At 36.5% G+C, this 16509-nt stretch overlaps 1 protein-coding gene across 1 annotated transcript in view; it reads left to right on the top strand.

Moving 5' to 3' along the window:
• The window catches only part of pip5k1bb (phosphatidylinositol-4-phosphate 5-kinase, type I, beta b), a 36532-nt gene extending 20127 nt beyond the window's left edge, over positions 1-16405 (top strand). The window contains exons 6-15 of the mRNA XM_056772859.1: positions 708-860; positions 1948-2244; positions 7345-7532; positions 9719-9802; positions 9939-9987; positions 10094-10178; positions 11009-11164; positions 11876-12011; positions 14524-14635; positions 15422-16405. Of these exons, the coding sequence (XP_056628837.1) occupies positions 708-860; positions 1948-2244; positions 7345-7532; positions 9719-9802; positions 9939-9987; positions 10094-10178; positions 11009-11164; positions 11876-12011; positions 14524-14635; positions 15422-15424 (1263 nt within the window). The 3' untranslated portion in view covers positions 15425-16405. The remainder of the gene's footprint in view (positions 1-707; positions 861-1947; positions 2245-7344; positions 7533-9718; positions 9803-9938; positions 9988-10093; positions 10179-11008; positions 11165-11875; positions 12012-14523; positions 14636-15421) is intronic.
• Positions 16406-16509: the final 104 nt, after the last annotated feature.

The following is a 16509-nucleotide window of genomic DNA, read 5'->3' as shown; positions in this document are numbered from 1 at the left end:
CAATTGAGATAATGCAGTTTGTCTTTTGAGTTCCTAAAACGTTTTTACTCTGTAAGAAGAGGGTCGAGTAAAATATGACAACAGAAAGAGCTGTTTGTGCTTTCTTGAGTTTGTTGTGCTCATTTTTGTAATTATGCATGAAGGAGCGGGGAAGTGCAAGCTCATTAACACGCCACACACACGCACACAAACACACGCTCCCTGTATGCAGCAGCGAATGCAAATGGCCATGTGTTTGGGCTGAGGTACAAGTTTTGACAGAATGGAATTGTGTGGCTGAAGTTCAGCGGTGTCCTTCTGCTGCCCCTCCTCGGGAAAGTTCACCAGCACACAAACGTCTGCTTTAAGACCTCATGATGTTTGGGTTTCTTACTCAACCACAGCGCTTCCAGGAATCTATAGTTAGTATTTCAGTGCATGAAGCAAACTATTGTATACTTCTACGTACATTACTGTATACTGCAAAAGCATGTGTGGTGATGTTTAATTAGAATCTCATTCCTTTGAGTTTCTTAGATGCAATGTTTTCATTTTACTTGTTGCTATACTACGTTTAGCTATGTAGTCGCATATATTGGAAAATATGAGATGAGCTACAGGAAAGCAGTATAACAACCATATATTGAAAAGGATTGCAAAATATGATTTTTACAGAACTCTTGTCTCGTTGTTGGTGACAGATGCTGATCATTTTTGTTTTCCTGCAGTATTCTATCTGTAAAGAACCTTTAATCGAGCTGTCTAACCCGGGCGCCAGCAGCTCGCTCTTCTACCTGACCAGCGATGATGAATTTATCATCAAAACCGTCCAGCACAAAGAAGCTGAGTTTCTGCAGAAACTGCTTCCAGGATACTACATGGTAGGTCTCAGTAGATCAGAACATCATTTGTTCCTCTCAGTGAAGAGAAGATGAATGAGATGCGATGTCTCAGTATCTGTCTGTATAGAGCGTTTGAAACCTGTGCTACTTGTGTTGTTAAATAATCTTTGGATTTACAGTAATTTCTTTACTTTTTTCTTTAAATGTTTGCTTTATCGAATGCTCGTTTCCAAGCAAGTTCTGTAATGTTATATTTTTAAAATGTGATGTAAATATAAAATGTTCCCAATTTCAAGCTAGTGATTAACAGTTTAAAACCATGAATAATAGGGCTGTCAAACGATTAATCGCTATTAATCGCATCCAGAATACAAGTTTGTGTTTATATAATATACTTCTGTGTACTGTGGATATTTTTATTTTTGTATTTATAAACACATGCACATACATTTATAAATATTTAGGAAATATTAATTTATTTATAAAAAAAATATTAAATGTATTTATAAATGATTGTGTTTTTTTTCTATGTATTTGAGTGTGCTTTTAAATACAAAATTATTATGTACTGTACACAGACAAATATTATGTAAACACAAACGGTTAGTTTTAATGCGATTAATCGTGATTAATCGTTTGACAGCCCTATTGAATAACATAACTTTAGTCGAGTGTCTTTAAACTTTTCGCTAGTGTTCTATGTGAACAGTTCTTTCATTGTATACACATATTTAAAAGCTATTTTGTAAATGTTATTGACAGTATTCTCACACATACTTCAGTGTTTCTTTCTCCAGCATTTCCAGTTTGTTATGATGTGTTAACATTGTTGCTAATAGCTGTGAATGAATGGCTAAACAATCTGACTGTGGTCTCTATGATGGAACCTTTGATCAAAATAGTTTTTCTTTATGTATATGCACATTTCACATTTATGCATTAAATCCCAAGCCACATTCATTTCTTTTATCAGTATGCGTGTTCCTTTGGAGTCGAACCTATAACCTTTGTGTTACTAGCACAGTGCTCAACCAGTTGAGCTACAGAAACACTCTTACATCTCAGTTGCATTGACTAGGATTTAATTTACTCAACATTAAAACAGATTTCTTTCTATGTTTTATAGAACCTCAACCAGAACCCAAGGACTCTCCTACCCAAGTTCTACGGGCTCTACTGCGTCCAGTCGGGAGGGATGAACATTCGCGTCGTTGTTATGAACAACGTTCTACCACGATCTTTAAAGATGCACTACAAATATGACCTGAAAGGCTCTACGTACAAGAGACGGGCGTCTCGTAAGGAGAGAGAAAAATCCTGTCCCACCTATAAAGACCTTGACTTTGTGGACATGCACGAGGGCTTGTACTTTGACCCAGAGACATACAATGCCTTGATGAAGACATTACAACGAGACTGTCGGGTGAGTGTCCATTTGTGTTTCGCTTGTTGATGCTCAGCGTCATCAATATTGGCTGCATCATCTCCCTAAATTGTGTGCATGGTTACTTTTCGCGCATTTAAAAAGCACACCGTGTCAATGGTAAGGATGTCCAGTCCTTATTCACAAGCACCCGAAAGACATGCCACAGTTTCACACAAAACAGGTTCAGCGTTCGAGTAGTTTATTAACAGAACTCAAATTTGCTGAGTGGCAAACCTCTCTGCTCAGCTGGGAAATAAACCGCATCAATCCAGTCCAGCATTCCTTTCTATTTCAGAAGACGTGGTCTACTGGATGTTGTTGTTGTTGTTGTTCACATTATTTTCTGCGAGATGAGCTGAAAACAATCAGAGTTAATTGTAGAACTTTGTTGTAAACATTGCCTTCTGTGGTGTATTGTGACATGTTACACAACAGTGTTTGACAACCATAGAAAATCACAGTTAATGTGTACTCAAGGGCATGCATTAAACAGGCTGCGTATCTTCTCTTAGCACGAGGATCATCGGTTTGGCCGCCATCGCATTTTCATCCTAATTTGGCTTCGGTATCACAATTATTTGTCTTTTGTCTACATGGCTTTGTTATGATTCATTTGGTTTGGTATAACTCATAAAAACATTATGCAGCTATGTTGGGATGTTTGTGTGCTTGCGTCTCTTTAATACAGAAACAAATTGTTTCGCTCAATGTTGGTCAATTATAGCTCAGGAGATCATCATTGGAATTCTCCGTTATGCTCATACTTTTGTTCGCTGTTGTGTTGTTGTTGGCATAGAGTTTGACCATCTTGATTTTTACACACCTTGGAATTTTAATGTTCTGTCTGACATTTTTGTCATTATGTAAGCTCTTTATACACCTCTGAAGACATAGTTACGTATATAGTATTGGATTTCTGAAAACGACACACTGGACCTTTTTATTATATCTCAAAACTGCTCAGATAGAACCTTATAATTCCTAGATGACGATTTACTGAAGAAATGTGAGTGATGCTTATGGTTGCCAGGTTGTTGTTATAAGGTTACTAAGGTGTTCCGAGTTTTGAGTTTGAGCCTAAGTAGAAATAATGGAAATAATCAGCTGGAAAAAATCATTTTGAAAGTGATCCCAATTATATTGTTATCTTTATCATTATAGTTGTGAGTGATGTGAATCCCTCTGGTTTTATTAAATGGAGAACGATTTTGGAAGTTAATTTTTGATCATTTATGTCGTTATCAATATAATGCGAACAGCCCTTAACTCAAGTGTCTTCCAGGGAAAGTCTGTTAACTGCATACTAGATATAAACAGTCGAGTAACTGAATTACCCAAATGACCGGGGCATGATATTTCACTCAAAGTGGCCTTATGTTGCGGTCTTCTGTGGTCGCCTTGTGCTCCGCTAATTCTATTGCAGACTTGATGCTCATGCTTGTTTACCAACAAACAAGCTATATAACATTGCCATTTCGGTGGCATTCCAGACATGACTTGTTAAAAAGGTTAGAGACAGAATGTTCCATTTATAACAGGCTGGATTCTGAAAAGGCCAGAGTTTGTCTTGGCACCTCGAGTATGTTTTATCCGTCTGGCCCCTGCGAGCTCTGAACCGCTGAATGGGGCAGCGTAATGAAAGTCATGAGAGAGCCGGGGATGGAAGCAAAACTCAACATCACCATGTTTGGGGAGAGTCGGCTTACTGAAGCCCATGAGAACGCCGGTCCAAAACTCCTGTTGCTTTTAATACTGTTGTCAAATTTGCTTTAGACTTTGTATTAGTTTTGGTTACAGCAAAGACTTTGATGGGTAAACTTGAGTTTTATTTTACATACAGTTTTCGGTTTTGCTTGCATATGTTTTAGTTTTTGATTTATTTGGCCAGTTTCGGAAGCAACGGCTTTGTGAAATGAAGCTCTATCTGTATTCACACATGATCATGGGAAACTGTGTTTTAGCTCTTCAATTGTTGAATCTCAAGAACAGCTGATGGAAAAACTCACTGGTTGTCGTGGCAACGGTAAAGTTAAAGATGACTTCATTGAGAACTACAAACAGAGAACTGAAGCCATGCAATGAATACATGATAACTGAAACAAGTGTTACAGTAAAAAACAGGATTTTACTACTTTAGTAGTAAAAGAGTTTAAGAATATGTTTAGGATCAAAAGGTTAGTTTTAGTAAGTTTATCATACAATCCTGCAACAATCTAACATCAAGTTTTATGAATACTAATGTACTTTGTTCTTTAAGGTTATTTAAAGGGACAGTTCACCCAAAAATAAGAATTCTGTCTTCATTTACTCACATTGGAGTTAATATTGGATATCTGTAATGATTTTGTTGTTCTGATGAATACAGAGAAGGACTTTTGGAAGAATGCTTGTAACCAAACAGTTCTTGGGCACCATTGACTACCATAGTAGGAAAAATGACAATGGTAGTCAAAAGTTCCCACATTCTTATGTAGGAAAATATCTTCCTTTGTGTTCAACAGAACAAAAAAAATTTATAACGCGATTTTTCCTACTATGGTATTCAATGGTGGCCAAGAACTGTTTGGTTACAAGCATTCTTCCAAAAATCTTTCTGTGTTCATCAGAACAACAAAATGTTTTCAGATTTTGAACAATTTGACGGTGAGTATAAAATGAAAGAATTGGATGAACTGCCCCTTTAAGTTTTTCAAAGCTGCACTTTTGACCTCTCTGTCACCATCTCTCTGTTATTACTTTATAAAAATTCAAATAAATATTTCATCAAAATAAATACGTTTCATAAGCTTACCATTGTGAATCAGAGTAAGGAGAGTTTTGATCGTTTATGTACTTGATTTTTAACCTTAAAACGTTCACAGCTGTTTTTTAGTTTATATTCTGTGTAATACTGCAGTCCAAACAAATTCCCCAAAGTCCTTTTAAGTGTCCACTCTTGAGATTTTAGTGTTGGGTTTCCTCCCACCTGCGTCCTGTCCACGAACCAAAATGAACACTAAGCAGAAAGTTTTTTCTCATGAGTAAGCAGCACACCCGGATCTGAACTGCACAACACAAAACACGCCAATCTATAAGAATCCAGAAGAGCCACCAAACGGATTCTTCTGTGGGACCCGACACCGATCACATAACACAATAACAGCCCGCATGGAATGTCAATAATATATAGAGCACGCTTTAGCTGTTTATATTCACTTAGCAGGAGTGCAAGCATTCATTTTAATGACCTGATGCTGACAGTACAGATCGCTTCCAATACACTCCACCTGACGGATGAGAATTAATGCCGGCAGCCTTTTTGAAGAGGTGGAAAGCTGGTATATTAAAAGCGGTAGTTCTGTTATCATTTATTCACTCTCATGTCATTCAAAACCTGTATATGACACTTTCCTCTATGAAACTGAAAAAATGATGTTTTGAGAAATGTGGTTTTGTGTCTATACAATGATAGTCAATGGGTGCCATTGTTGTTTGTTTAGCAGCATTCTTCAAAATATCTTCTTGATAGAAGAAAGTGAAACATGTTTGGAATGACACGAGGGTGAATAAACAAATGTTCATTCTGGCATGAAATAGCAACATAAACACTAAATACTTGAAAATCCTTATTACAATAATGTATATAGCATGTGTTGTGTGTTGAGTCATTTTTTTTGTTTTTTAAGCAAGACATAATTTATCAATACATGTACTCTGGGGGATTCAGACTCATAAGCTTGATGCCGCTATTTCCACTCTTAATGTTTTAATACCGTACATTTGGAAGTTCAGTTTTGTTCAATGATCTGCCCACATGACATGAGGGATTACAGCTGGCACCTCTCCTTCATTGAACTCTGCGCCGTCTGATGTTAATGAACGATAAGTGACTGTAAGGAGGATTTACTGGCTTTCCTTCTCATTTCTGCTGAGTCGTTTGATGTTGGCTCAGCGAGCAGACAAGCACATGGTGTTCATGATGCAATGACACACGTCACAGACTTGTTTCATGTGGAAAAGGGAACAAACTGTACATGAAATACTTGAAAACAGGAAGGGCCGTTGTTCTGTATATTAGATTATTGATCTGTGATTTTTGTATTAAAGGAGTGCTAACGCTGAGGGTCATATCTTTTTATTTTTGGAGAACAGAGCTTGATATACTATAAAACTATAACTTTGATAAAAATCAGACGTGTGTCATTTAAGTAATGTCTGACAAATATTGAAGTAGAAGGTAAAACCTCTTGTATTTCCTCCCATAACAGAGGATATTAATGTGTCCTACTTTATATCCCATTTGGAAGCTTTTAGACGCTCCTGGCGGGATGCAAAACAAGGTGGTTGTCTGTCGTCCCTATTCAAATCATTGGAATATTGGTTGTCTATTGGAAAAAACAATGCAAAACTGAATGTGTGTTTACCCATTATTGGGTCACTTACTAAAGCCAAACACAGGTTTCTGCAAATCTGGAAAGCCATGCACATAAATTACATATGATGAAGAGCAAATAGGATGAAGGCTTGTTTAATTTTCTTGTCAAAAAATGACCAACTTTATTCATAGACGCATTGTGATGATCTCACAACTAAACAATGCATCTATCCAAATGTGTCACCAAATGCCAATCTAGTACATGGTCTAATATGCATGGGTTCACAGCTGGCTTTGCTACCGAATCCAGAATTTACATTCTTGATTCAAAACAAAAGCAAAGTTAAATACTGAGTCCATGGTCTGTGCATTGCATCAACATTGTTAAATTATACGTATTACTGAATTGGCTGTATCTCACGTATTTGTCTCAAATGGTTTAAAATCCATTTGGTCTGCAATCAAGCTGTCTGTGTTTATTTTTCAGTGGGATTTTTAGAAAGCTTAATGATTACTTAGGCACTGCATGACTTTTAAAAGCATTCAACTAGTAAACAACAGCAGATGCTTCAATCTTAGTTGTTTGTGTTTTTAAATGAATCACCTGTCAAAGTCAGATGATAGGGCGGATTATTGTGCCAAAGGGTCTCAGGTCCCAAAATTTTGGCGATTAATCATATTTTGCATGAGTTCTGCGTGTCTTGAATGAGTGCCGACTTGAACGATTTTTTTATGTCGTTTAGGTGCTGGAGAGTTTTAAAATCATGGACTACAGTCTGCTGCTGGGGGTGCACGTACTGGATCAGGGTAACAGACTCCGAGACGGATCGGATTGGAAGAGAACTTTAACGCAGAAAGTTCTGTACTCCACAGCCATGGAGTCCATTCAAGGAGACGGCAAATCTAATGAGGCCATGACCGCCGACAATACGTAAGACCCTGATGTGCAGATGTGTGTTTTAGACAAAAACTGTTTCTAGCTGTTAAAGGTCCAATGTGTAATTTTTGGAGGATATATTGACAGAAATGTAATAAGCATAAATATGTCTTCATTATGTATGGTCTTAATATACCTCTGAAGCGTTTTGTTTTATTACCTTAGAACTAGCTATTTGATCTACATACACCACGGGTCCCCTTACATGGAATTCGCCATGTTGTTTCTACAGTAGCCCTAAACAGACAAACTGCTCTACAAAGCGCGTTTCTCAAAATATTTATCTCCTTCAGCAAAGAAGTGAAAACATGATGACATCTTAGTTCTCTGTCAGACGCCATAGTCCTTCGAAAGGAACGGGGAGGGGTGGAGTGAGCCGCTGGTTGCAATTTGCAACCTCACCACTAGATGGCGCTAAATTCCATGCACTGGACTTTTAGATACTTTCTAGAAAAATGTTAAGACGTTTGTGAATGGGTACCAGTCTGTTATCGCGGGGACATTTTCACGGCACTTAACTCATTCGCCGCCAGCCTCTTTAAAAAAAAGTTGCCAGACTACACCAGCGTTTTTTAATATTTTCACCCAACTTTAATGGCTCACAGTAAATTTTCTGTAAAGAATATATGGACAAACCACTAAAACATATACGTTTTAGGTTCTGGGATTCTGTACTTTTCCCCAAAGGTGTGTAATAGCGCCACCTGCTGTACAACAGTTAGGGTGACCACCCGTCCCGCGTAGCGCGTGCGCGCACAGCGTTTGAAGCCCAATTCATGCGTCCCGCAAATTGAGGCCGTGTCACGCATAATCAATGCTTGCTCAAAAAAAAGTTGGTCGCTCTATATCCTCGAGCCCCAGGCAGCCAAACGAACATTACTTGACAGTTCAGCACGCTACTGTTGCCACACCCACCCCTCAGTTGAACTGCTGACTAGGTTGTTCCGTTGTTGTCATGACAGCGCGCGCACATGCACACACTGGGAACATAGTTGCCAAGTCCGCTTGTTTTTTTATCAAATCGCGTTAAAAAATCCTAAATTGCGGGTAGCGTTTTTTGGGCTTATCTAAAAAATTATTTGTTGCTTGTTAGAAAAATGCTGCTCATCCCTGCCTTCGTGAAACCAGGCTCTGTATCCTTACATGATTGTGAGCAACATTTCACTATTCGTTATCTCCCAAACTAAAAAAACAAAAGCAACTATACTTTTTGAAAAGGTATAAATATTTATATAGATAATATTTATAGAAAATCAATCATGATTAAAACAGTAAAGCAGTCTCTTGTATTTTTTATAATAATCTGTTTTTAGAGAATCTCTTTTAAGTTCATCCCATCTGTGTGTGTCTCCACAATATTATTAAAAATAAATACACATTGGGTGCCTTTTCATGAGCATACATCAGCAATTACAGATGTTTAGGGGAATAGGACATTATTAATATACAATGTAAGGTGGTATGTGCTAGAAATGTCCGAGGGGTGGGGGCACCGCCGCGCCATGCAATGTCCCACATTGTCCCTCAGAAACATACCCCTTGTCCCCCCTTGGGCTTATTAGCAGGTGGTCACCCTAACAACAGTACAAACACTGATTGCCATAATAACTCGTCTTTGGCGGGGAAGCGTTTTTTTTAAATGACGAGATAACTCATCAATGGCGGTGAAAGAGTTAACATGAAGCGGGACAAAACTAAATGTGATTGGGTGGTTTACCTGGGGCTGTTGGGCGGTCCTTGGCCATTCAAAGTGTCCATGGTTCCCGGACTAATACATTACCAGGTGCAATTAAATATAATACTGTACTAACGCACGAAAAAATATTTACTAATATTACTGAATCTTACTGAGAAGAGAAAGTGAAAGATTAAACTAATGCAATACTGTATTTGTGGACATTTTACATTTGCATGTGTGGATTTAACTCAAATGTTTTAATTTGTTTAACATTTTATACTATATTTTATAAGTATGAATTTTCCAGAGATGGCACCCCTGACCTTTGCGTTGCTAACAAAATGCTCAACCTTAATCAAAATTTGACACGGTCTAATAATATTTTACCAGTCCTTAATAGTAGACTTTTCAATCTTAGTTTTGTTATTTATGAAAACATGACCAGGTCACATTTTACCTATGAGAATGTTATGGAATTACACAATTTTTTGTTTTAATCCAGAATGGGAGGAATTCCTGCAAGAACAACCCGAGATGACAAGCTGCTTATTTTTCTGGGCATAATTGACATCTTACAGTCTTACAGGTAGGTCGTGTTGCATTACAACTAACCCAGTAACCTAAATGCCAAGTACAAGCTAACACAATATTAGTTCATTACACCCCGTTTACTCAAACCCAAGAATCCTTGACAAGATCTTGCTCGCTCATTTCCCACACAGGTTCATTAAGAAGTTGGAACACTCGTGGAAGGCTCTGGTCTATGATGGTGTAAGTCACCAACGCTCCAACCTAATCTCACTTGGTTTATGAATAGCCTATTCATACGGCTGAGGAAATAAACGCGCTTCCCTGTTCGATATTTTCTTCCTCCTAGGATACCGTGTCTGTGCACAGGCCAAGTTTCTATGCAAACAGATTTCTGAAGTTCATGAGCAGCAGAGTATTTCGGAAGACCAATGGTAAGTCAGCAATGTAGAATCAACCTGTTTACATGACAAACCCTACTGCACCTATCTGTCTGTCTTCAGTGATCATTTTGTTTACAAGATTAATTACGAAACAACATTCCATCAGCGTATTACTGCCCTAAAAAGTTTATTTGAGACAAATTGAGTTAACTCAATCACATTAACCTGATTCTTAGAAAAAATATGTTTAGACATTAGACATTAGATTTTCACAGTGATGTTATGAAACATGATATTTTTCGATGTTGATTTTACAAATTTATAAAAATGTAGCAAATTCTGATCAAAGGTTGTTAACTTCGGAGATGCTCAAGCTATTTTAGATGGTTTTATTTGCAATATAATTCACACAGATACGATTGTCCTTTCCACAGTTTGCTGATTCTAAAAGGTGGAAACAATCTAAATATAGAAAGTGTATTCACACTTTTGACTGGTAGTGAACCTTAAAGTGATAGAAATTCTGTCATCCTTTACTCACCCTCTTGTCATTTCAAACCTGTATGATTTTCTTTCTTCCGCAGAACACTTAAGAAGATATTTAGATAGAAAGTTGGTAACAGATAAGCGGCGGCCCCCATTCACTTCTATTGTATGTACACAAAATCAAAGCGAGTGAATGGGGGCCAGTTAGCAACATTCTTTAAAAATATCTTCTTTTGAGTCATACATGTTTGAAATGACAAGAGGGTGAGTAAATGATGACAGATTTTGTATTTTTTGGTTGAAGTATCACTTTGAGATACATCATTATATCATTATCATTATATATATATAAGTCACTGGAGATATTAAAGATTTGCTATCTTCTGGACCTCCAGCAAACCGCTATTCCCCGAGCAAAAGGCAGAGGAACTCCGTACCAGCACTGAAGTTCTCCTCTCAGGAGATTCTGTCTTCACAGAAGGATGAGAAGCGGGAGGAGAGAATCGACAGACTCGGAGGAGCACGTAGTCTAGCTAGTCTTGATGGACCAGGTGGGCGGCACACTTATAAAAAGGGGTTCAGTATGGAGTTATTGCGCTCTGTCAACCCACACATACAGTCACCCATTTGTATCCCATCCCGTCGCCTATGAGTCAGTGACAAATGATTAGATTTACTTGCTGACGTCAGTTGTATCACTGTTGACATTTATGAATAGGAAGTGCCTGTGTTTTTATTTCATGAAATATTGTTTGAAAAAATAAACCCTTGAGCGTCATTCATTCCGCTTTCAGCTCACGTCTACAACCTAAAAACAAACCTGACTGTTCAGAAGCAGAAGTTTGACACTGCCCTTGTGTTGATTTTTCCATGCGGTGTTAGTCATCGGCTCAGACCTGCTGGGGCTGAATTGTTGTTTCCTATAATAGTTACATTATTATGTCATTTATTTAAACAGAAAATAGAGATGATTTGAACATGCTGTACTAGTGTGTTTTCATTTTATTTAATGTATTGAGTGAATTTGTCATGTTTACTACAAACAATAGATTTGTGTGGTTCCTCAAACTTGTAAAGCTGTGAATGTATATAGTGATGCACTGAAAGCTTAGCAGGTAAAATGGTCCCATGGTTTGAAAGTAGAAATGACAAAAGTAGAAATTTTAGATGGGCTATCAAATGCAAAATGTAAATGAAGCTCATTTCTATTCTCAAATCGCTTAGTCACACCTCGTCTGACCTTTTATCATCTCCTATCACAGCATTCTGGTCATCTAACCGTCCCGACCTGGTCCCTCAAACACCCTACCAGTATGAGGCCACTTCCACGCGCCACAACCTCCCCCCGCCCTCCATTTATGTGACAGATCGCTACCTTGATGCCAGATCCAATGAAAGGTACACTTCTCACACACATGCTTTAAACATTCTGACCCTGAGCATCAGTTATGACACACCTGTTCACTTTTAACATCTCACCTTCTGTTCTCTCTACTTCCTTTTGAATGCAATGCTTCATCTAATACATTAAAATCAACTTCCTGTTTCCTACTGATCAGGTGTCGTCATGCTGCTTTTGCTCTGTTGCCTGATTCTTTGTGTTTGGTTTGCGTTGATCTCCTCACCTTTGACACGCACCTGTTTAAGGTGGAATTCCAGTGAAAAGAGCTCATTAATATTTTAAATGCTTGCTAAAGGAGGATATAAAAGGGGCATTGTTGTAAAATGCAGAAAAGCACAAAAGAGCACATTTGGTGGTGTCCCTCCGGTTAAACTAAGATTGATGAGTTACTGTAATTGAGCCTCACCAGATGCTATCTTGTTGGTTGTATCAACAGGTATGAGATTATATAATAGAATACAAAAGTGGTGTTTTAAGGCATGCAGTAGGTTAATAAAGTTATTCTTTTAAAGCATAAATATTAAACTTGTCTGTCACATTTGTGCTTTGAAGGGTTATTATAGTTAAGGGATACTTCACTCAAAAATAAAAATTATTTCATCATTTACTCACCTTCGAGTTGTTCCAAATCTGTATACATTTCTTTGTTCTGATGAGAACAGAAAAATAAATTTGGAAGAATGCTTATTACCAGGCAGATTTTGCCCCCCGTTGACTACCATAGAAGGAAAAAATACAATGGTAGTCAAATGTGCCCCAGAACTGTTGCTGTCCTGTATTCTTCAAAATGTATTTTTTGTGTTCAACAGAACAAAACATATATAGTATTTTCTTTCCTACTATGGAAGTCAATGGGGGGCAAAATCTGTCTGGTTATAAGCATTCTTCCAAATATCTCTCTCTGTGTTTGTCAAGACAAAGAAATTGATACAGATTTGGAACAACTCGAAGGTGAGTAAATGATGACGGAATTTTGATTTTTTTGGGGGAAGTATCACTTTTAGTTGTTCAAAACAACTTCCTGCCATATAATCAATGGTGCCTCGGAATTGTTGGTTGCTAATATTCTTCCTAATATCTTTCTATGTGTTCCACCGAACAAAGATATTATACAGATATTTATACAGGTTTGGAACAACCTTGGTGAGTAATTCATGATAGAATTGAAGTGAAATAAAATATAGACGTAAATATCATGTATATGTCTACTTACAAATATAATATCAATTTAAACTAGATAAAAATTAGATGTTTCGTTAGCAATTAAATAAATAAAGTTGAGGTTGAAATAAAAAAAGATATATTTATAGTTATTAATAAATATGTTTATTTAAATGTATTATGAGTGAATTAATTAATATAACTAAATATAATATTGAAAAAAAAATTAAAATGTTACAATAAAGTAACTTAAAATAAATAAATAATAAAATTACAAAAACAGCACTGAAATAAAAACCTAAAATTGACATGAAAACTGTAAAAATATGGCTAACTCATTCAAAATATGAATAAAATTACAATAAAAAATAAACCCTTATCCTTATAGTATTCCTTGACATATCTGTTATTCAATGATCAATACTTTTGTGTGAATATAGTTAGTTCAGAACTGACATATACAGCCGTGGAAAAAAATAAGAAAGACCATTCTCTGAATATACTTTTTATAGATATGTGTTTAGGAATATTTAAATTTTGAACTTCTAACAATATTTCTCCCAAATTTATAATAAAATAATTGTTTCTATTTTCATTTATTTGCAGAAAATTAAAAGTTGCGAAAAAAGTCAAAATATCAGAAAGGATGCTCTGTATTTTTTCAGACCTCGAAGAAACTTTTAAGCAATTCAACAGTCATAAAAAAAGTAAAAAAAAAATAACCCTGGATTTTTTTCCCCAGTTTTCATGTCTTGTCATGCTTTCAGTCACATGACTTTGTCACTCCTGAGGTTTGATTGTATTAAAATAAAACAGACACCGGACTAGAATAGCCACAATACATCTAGAAATGTTGATAAAATTAAAATTTGGAATGGTATATACAGTGGCTGTATATATTAAAAAAAGTGTTGATGGAACATGTGATTATAGTTAAGAAAATGTTTAATAAAGTCATCGCAGGGATCTCTTAATAAGTACCCTCTGTGTTTGAAATGTGTCAGGGACAGAGGTGTGCTTTACACACCTGTGGTGAACAAGGGTCTGGTTGCCATGGCAGCAACAACTCAAGAGATTATTGCAGGCAATAAATGCATAAGCACATTTCATAAAGTGGATGTAAAAGAGTCATTAAAATGTCAGTCAGAGATGATGAAGCTTTCCCTTTATCACAGGTTCGTACAGATATAGACCCACCCTTTTATTTTCTCAGATCATCACAAACACACATATCGGCATTGGCATAGAGACCACTAACTTTCCCTAATATTCAGCAGTCATATTTTGAGGACTCTTCATTTGTTTATGCTGTTTTAATTCACTGCCATTATTTCTTTTGCAAATCAGATGTGCCATTGGTTCAACCTTTACATTGGAGGACAGCGCCATCTGTCTGACATCTGAGCAAAGCACCATGGAGATAGATAGAGATGATGACTACGTGCTGGATGTCTATTTTGTAAGTTTGTAGATTAGTTATGGTCTCCTACCTGAATAAAATACCATAGTGTATTTGAGTATTTACTATAGTAAAGCGTGAAGTGTATTATACGGCAATATGTTATAATAATTACTACACTTTGTAAATGTATACCAAAATATTCTGTAGTATACTTTAGTACTTACTATGGTAAGGTTCAACAACATTTTAGCATAGTTAATATTTTGGAAAGTATGGTATTTTTTATTTGGGCTTTAATCTACAACGTGTTTACTATTTCTGTACTTGATTTTTTTTATATTAACCATGAAATGAATGTATTGTCATTGATTTTACTTTTTTACTTTTTAAATGATTACTATCCATCATCCTTCATGTTTGTCTTTAGGTTTTATTAATATAGCATATATAATATAGTCTAACAATATTTGTTACACAAAAAATATTCATTCCATTTCCTGAAAAGTAGCGGTTTCACAGTTTCCACCTGACAGCGACAATATTTAAAACTACAGTCATTTAGATAAATTAATATTTCTAAACTAAGGTACATAACGGTAATAAACTCCTTTGTTGTATTCGTGCCAAATTAAAATGCCTTACTGTTGTCGACTATATCTGGTCACGTATTTTGTATAACATGTACAATTTTTTTTTACGATTTAGTTTGATAGGTGAGGTTAAAGGGTGATATGTCACTCAAAAACAACGTTTCTATCAAAATCCTTCACCCTGTTGTTGCACACTTTCATGCATACATTTATATTCAATTAACATTTGTCACATTTGAATGTGTTGTTTCAGTGAGGACCAACATGAGATGAACCTCTCATCACATCACCTGCTTCTGTAGTCATCTGGATCTTCAAGTGCCGACAGCTCCCCTTCTGCCAAAACAAGATGCCAATTTGCAGACATTCGCCAACTAACCAGCAGCTGCAATCATGCGTATCTGTACTGTACATCACATCACAATGCAGGAGAAGTCCATGGACTCTGGGGAAACCTGCATGTGAATTGCATTTCATCGTAGTGCCAAGAGCTAATCAAAACTTTTTCCTCACGGATGCCATTAACCAAATGCTGATTGTGCTTTTGTAGTCCACCATTGCTTTTGAGAGGCAAAAGAACTTTACAGATCATCACGGCAGCTCTGTGGTCAGCATTCTTCATTTAAGAGACATGCAATAAATTTGCTCCTTTGATATGCAAAGAAGCTTTATAAACAGCTCTCCACTATACCTCCTTAGTATCTAGATTTTAGGGGCCTAGATGCAAAGCTCGGTGACTTTAGGTAACAAAGCTGTTCATATATTTGTAAATGTGCATTTTTCATACATCACACAAGTGTGGTAGCCCTCCTCACTGGAATAATAATCTTGACATTTTAATTCCAAGGAAACCGTTTGTAGAGGAAAATCTATGTGTGACTTGAAGAGCACAAACACACTTTGTACTGTAAATGTATGTTTCTTTCAATGTATAGCTAATTTATTCCGGTACGTCAAAAAATAATTCACGTCAACAGAGTATCATTTACACTTTTCATAGATGCCAGAATATTTTATGCTTAAAGGCAGATGATCAGCAAGACTTTCAGGTGGGGACGGGAGAGTTTCACATGTGCATTCTCTCAGGAAATCTGCTTCCTAGAGGTCAAAAAGAATGCTGATGTTAGACGCTTAAAGTGCATTATGATTTTAAATACCATATCAGAACCGTCTTTTAAATATTATTGCACGTTTTGTTTGTTTTGAGGCCATAATTTATTAAATCATTATAAATGAACGTTGTTCTAAACAGATTTTCATATCTTCTCATTTATCTGCTTCTCAAATTTGTCAAGGTTTACTGCCGATATCATTATCTTTTCCTAAAACAGATGTTTACCT

The sequence above is a fragment of the Triplophysa dalaica genome, chromosome 18 (genome assembly GCF_015846415.1).
Source record: "Triplophysa dalaica isolate WHDGS20190420 chromosome 18, ASM1584641v1, whole genome shotgun sequence".
Lineage (NCBI taxonomy): Eukaryota > Metazoa > Chordata > Actinopteri > Cypriniformes > Nemacheilidae > Triplophysa > Triplophysa dalaica.
This window is presented reverse-complemented; position numbering and strand designations above follow the sequence as displayed.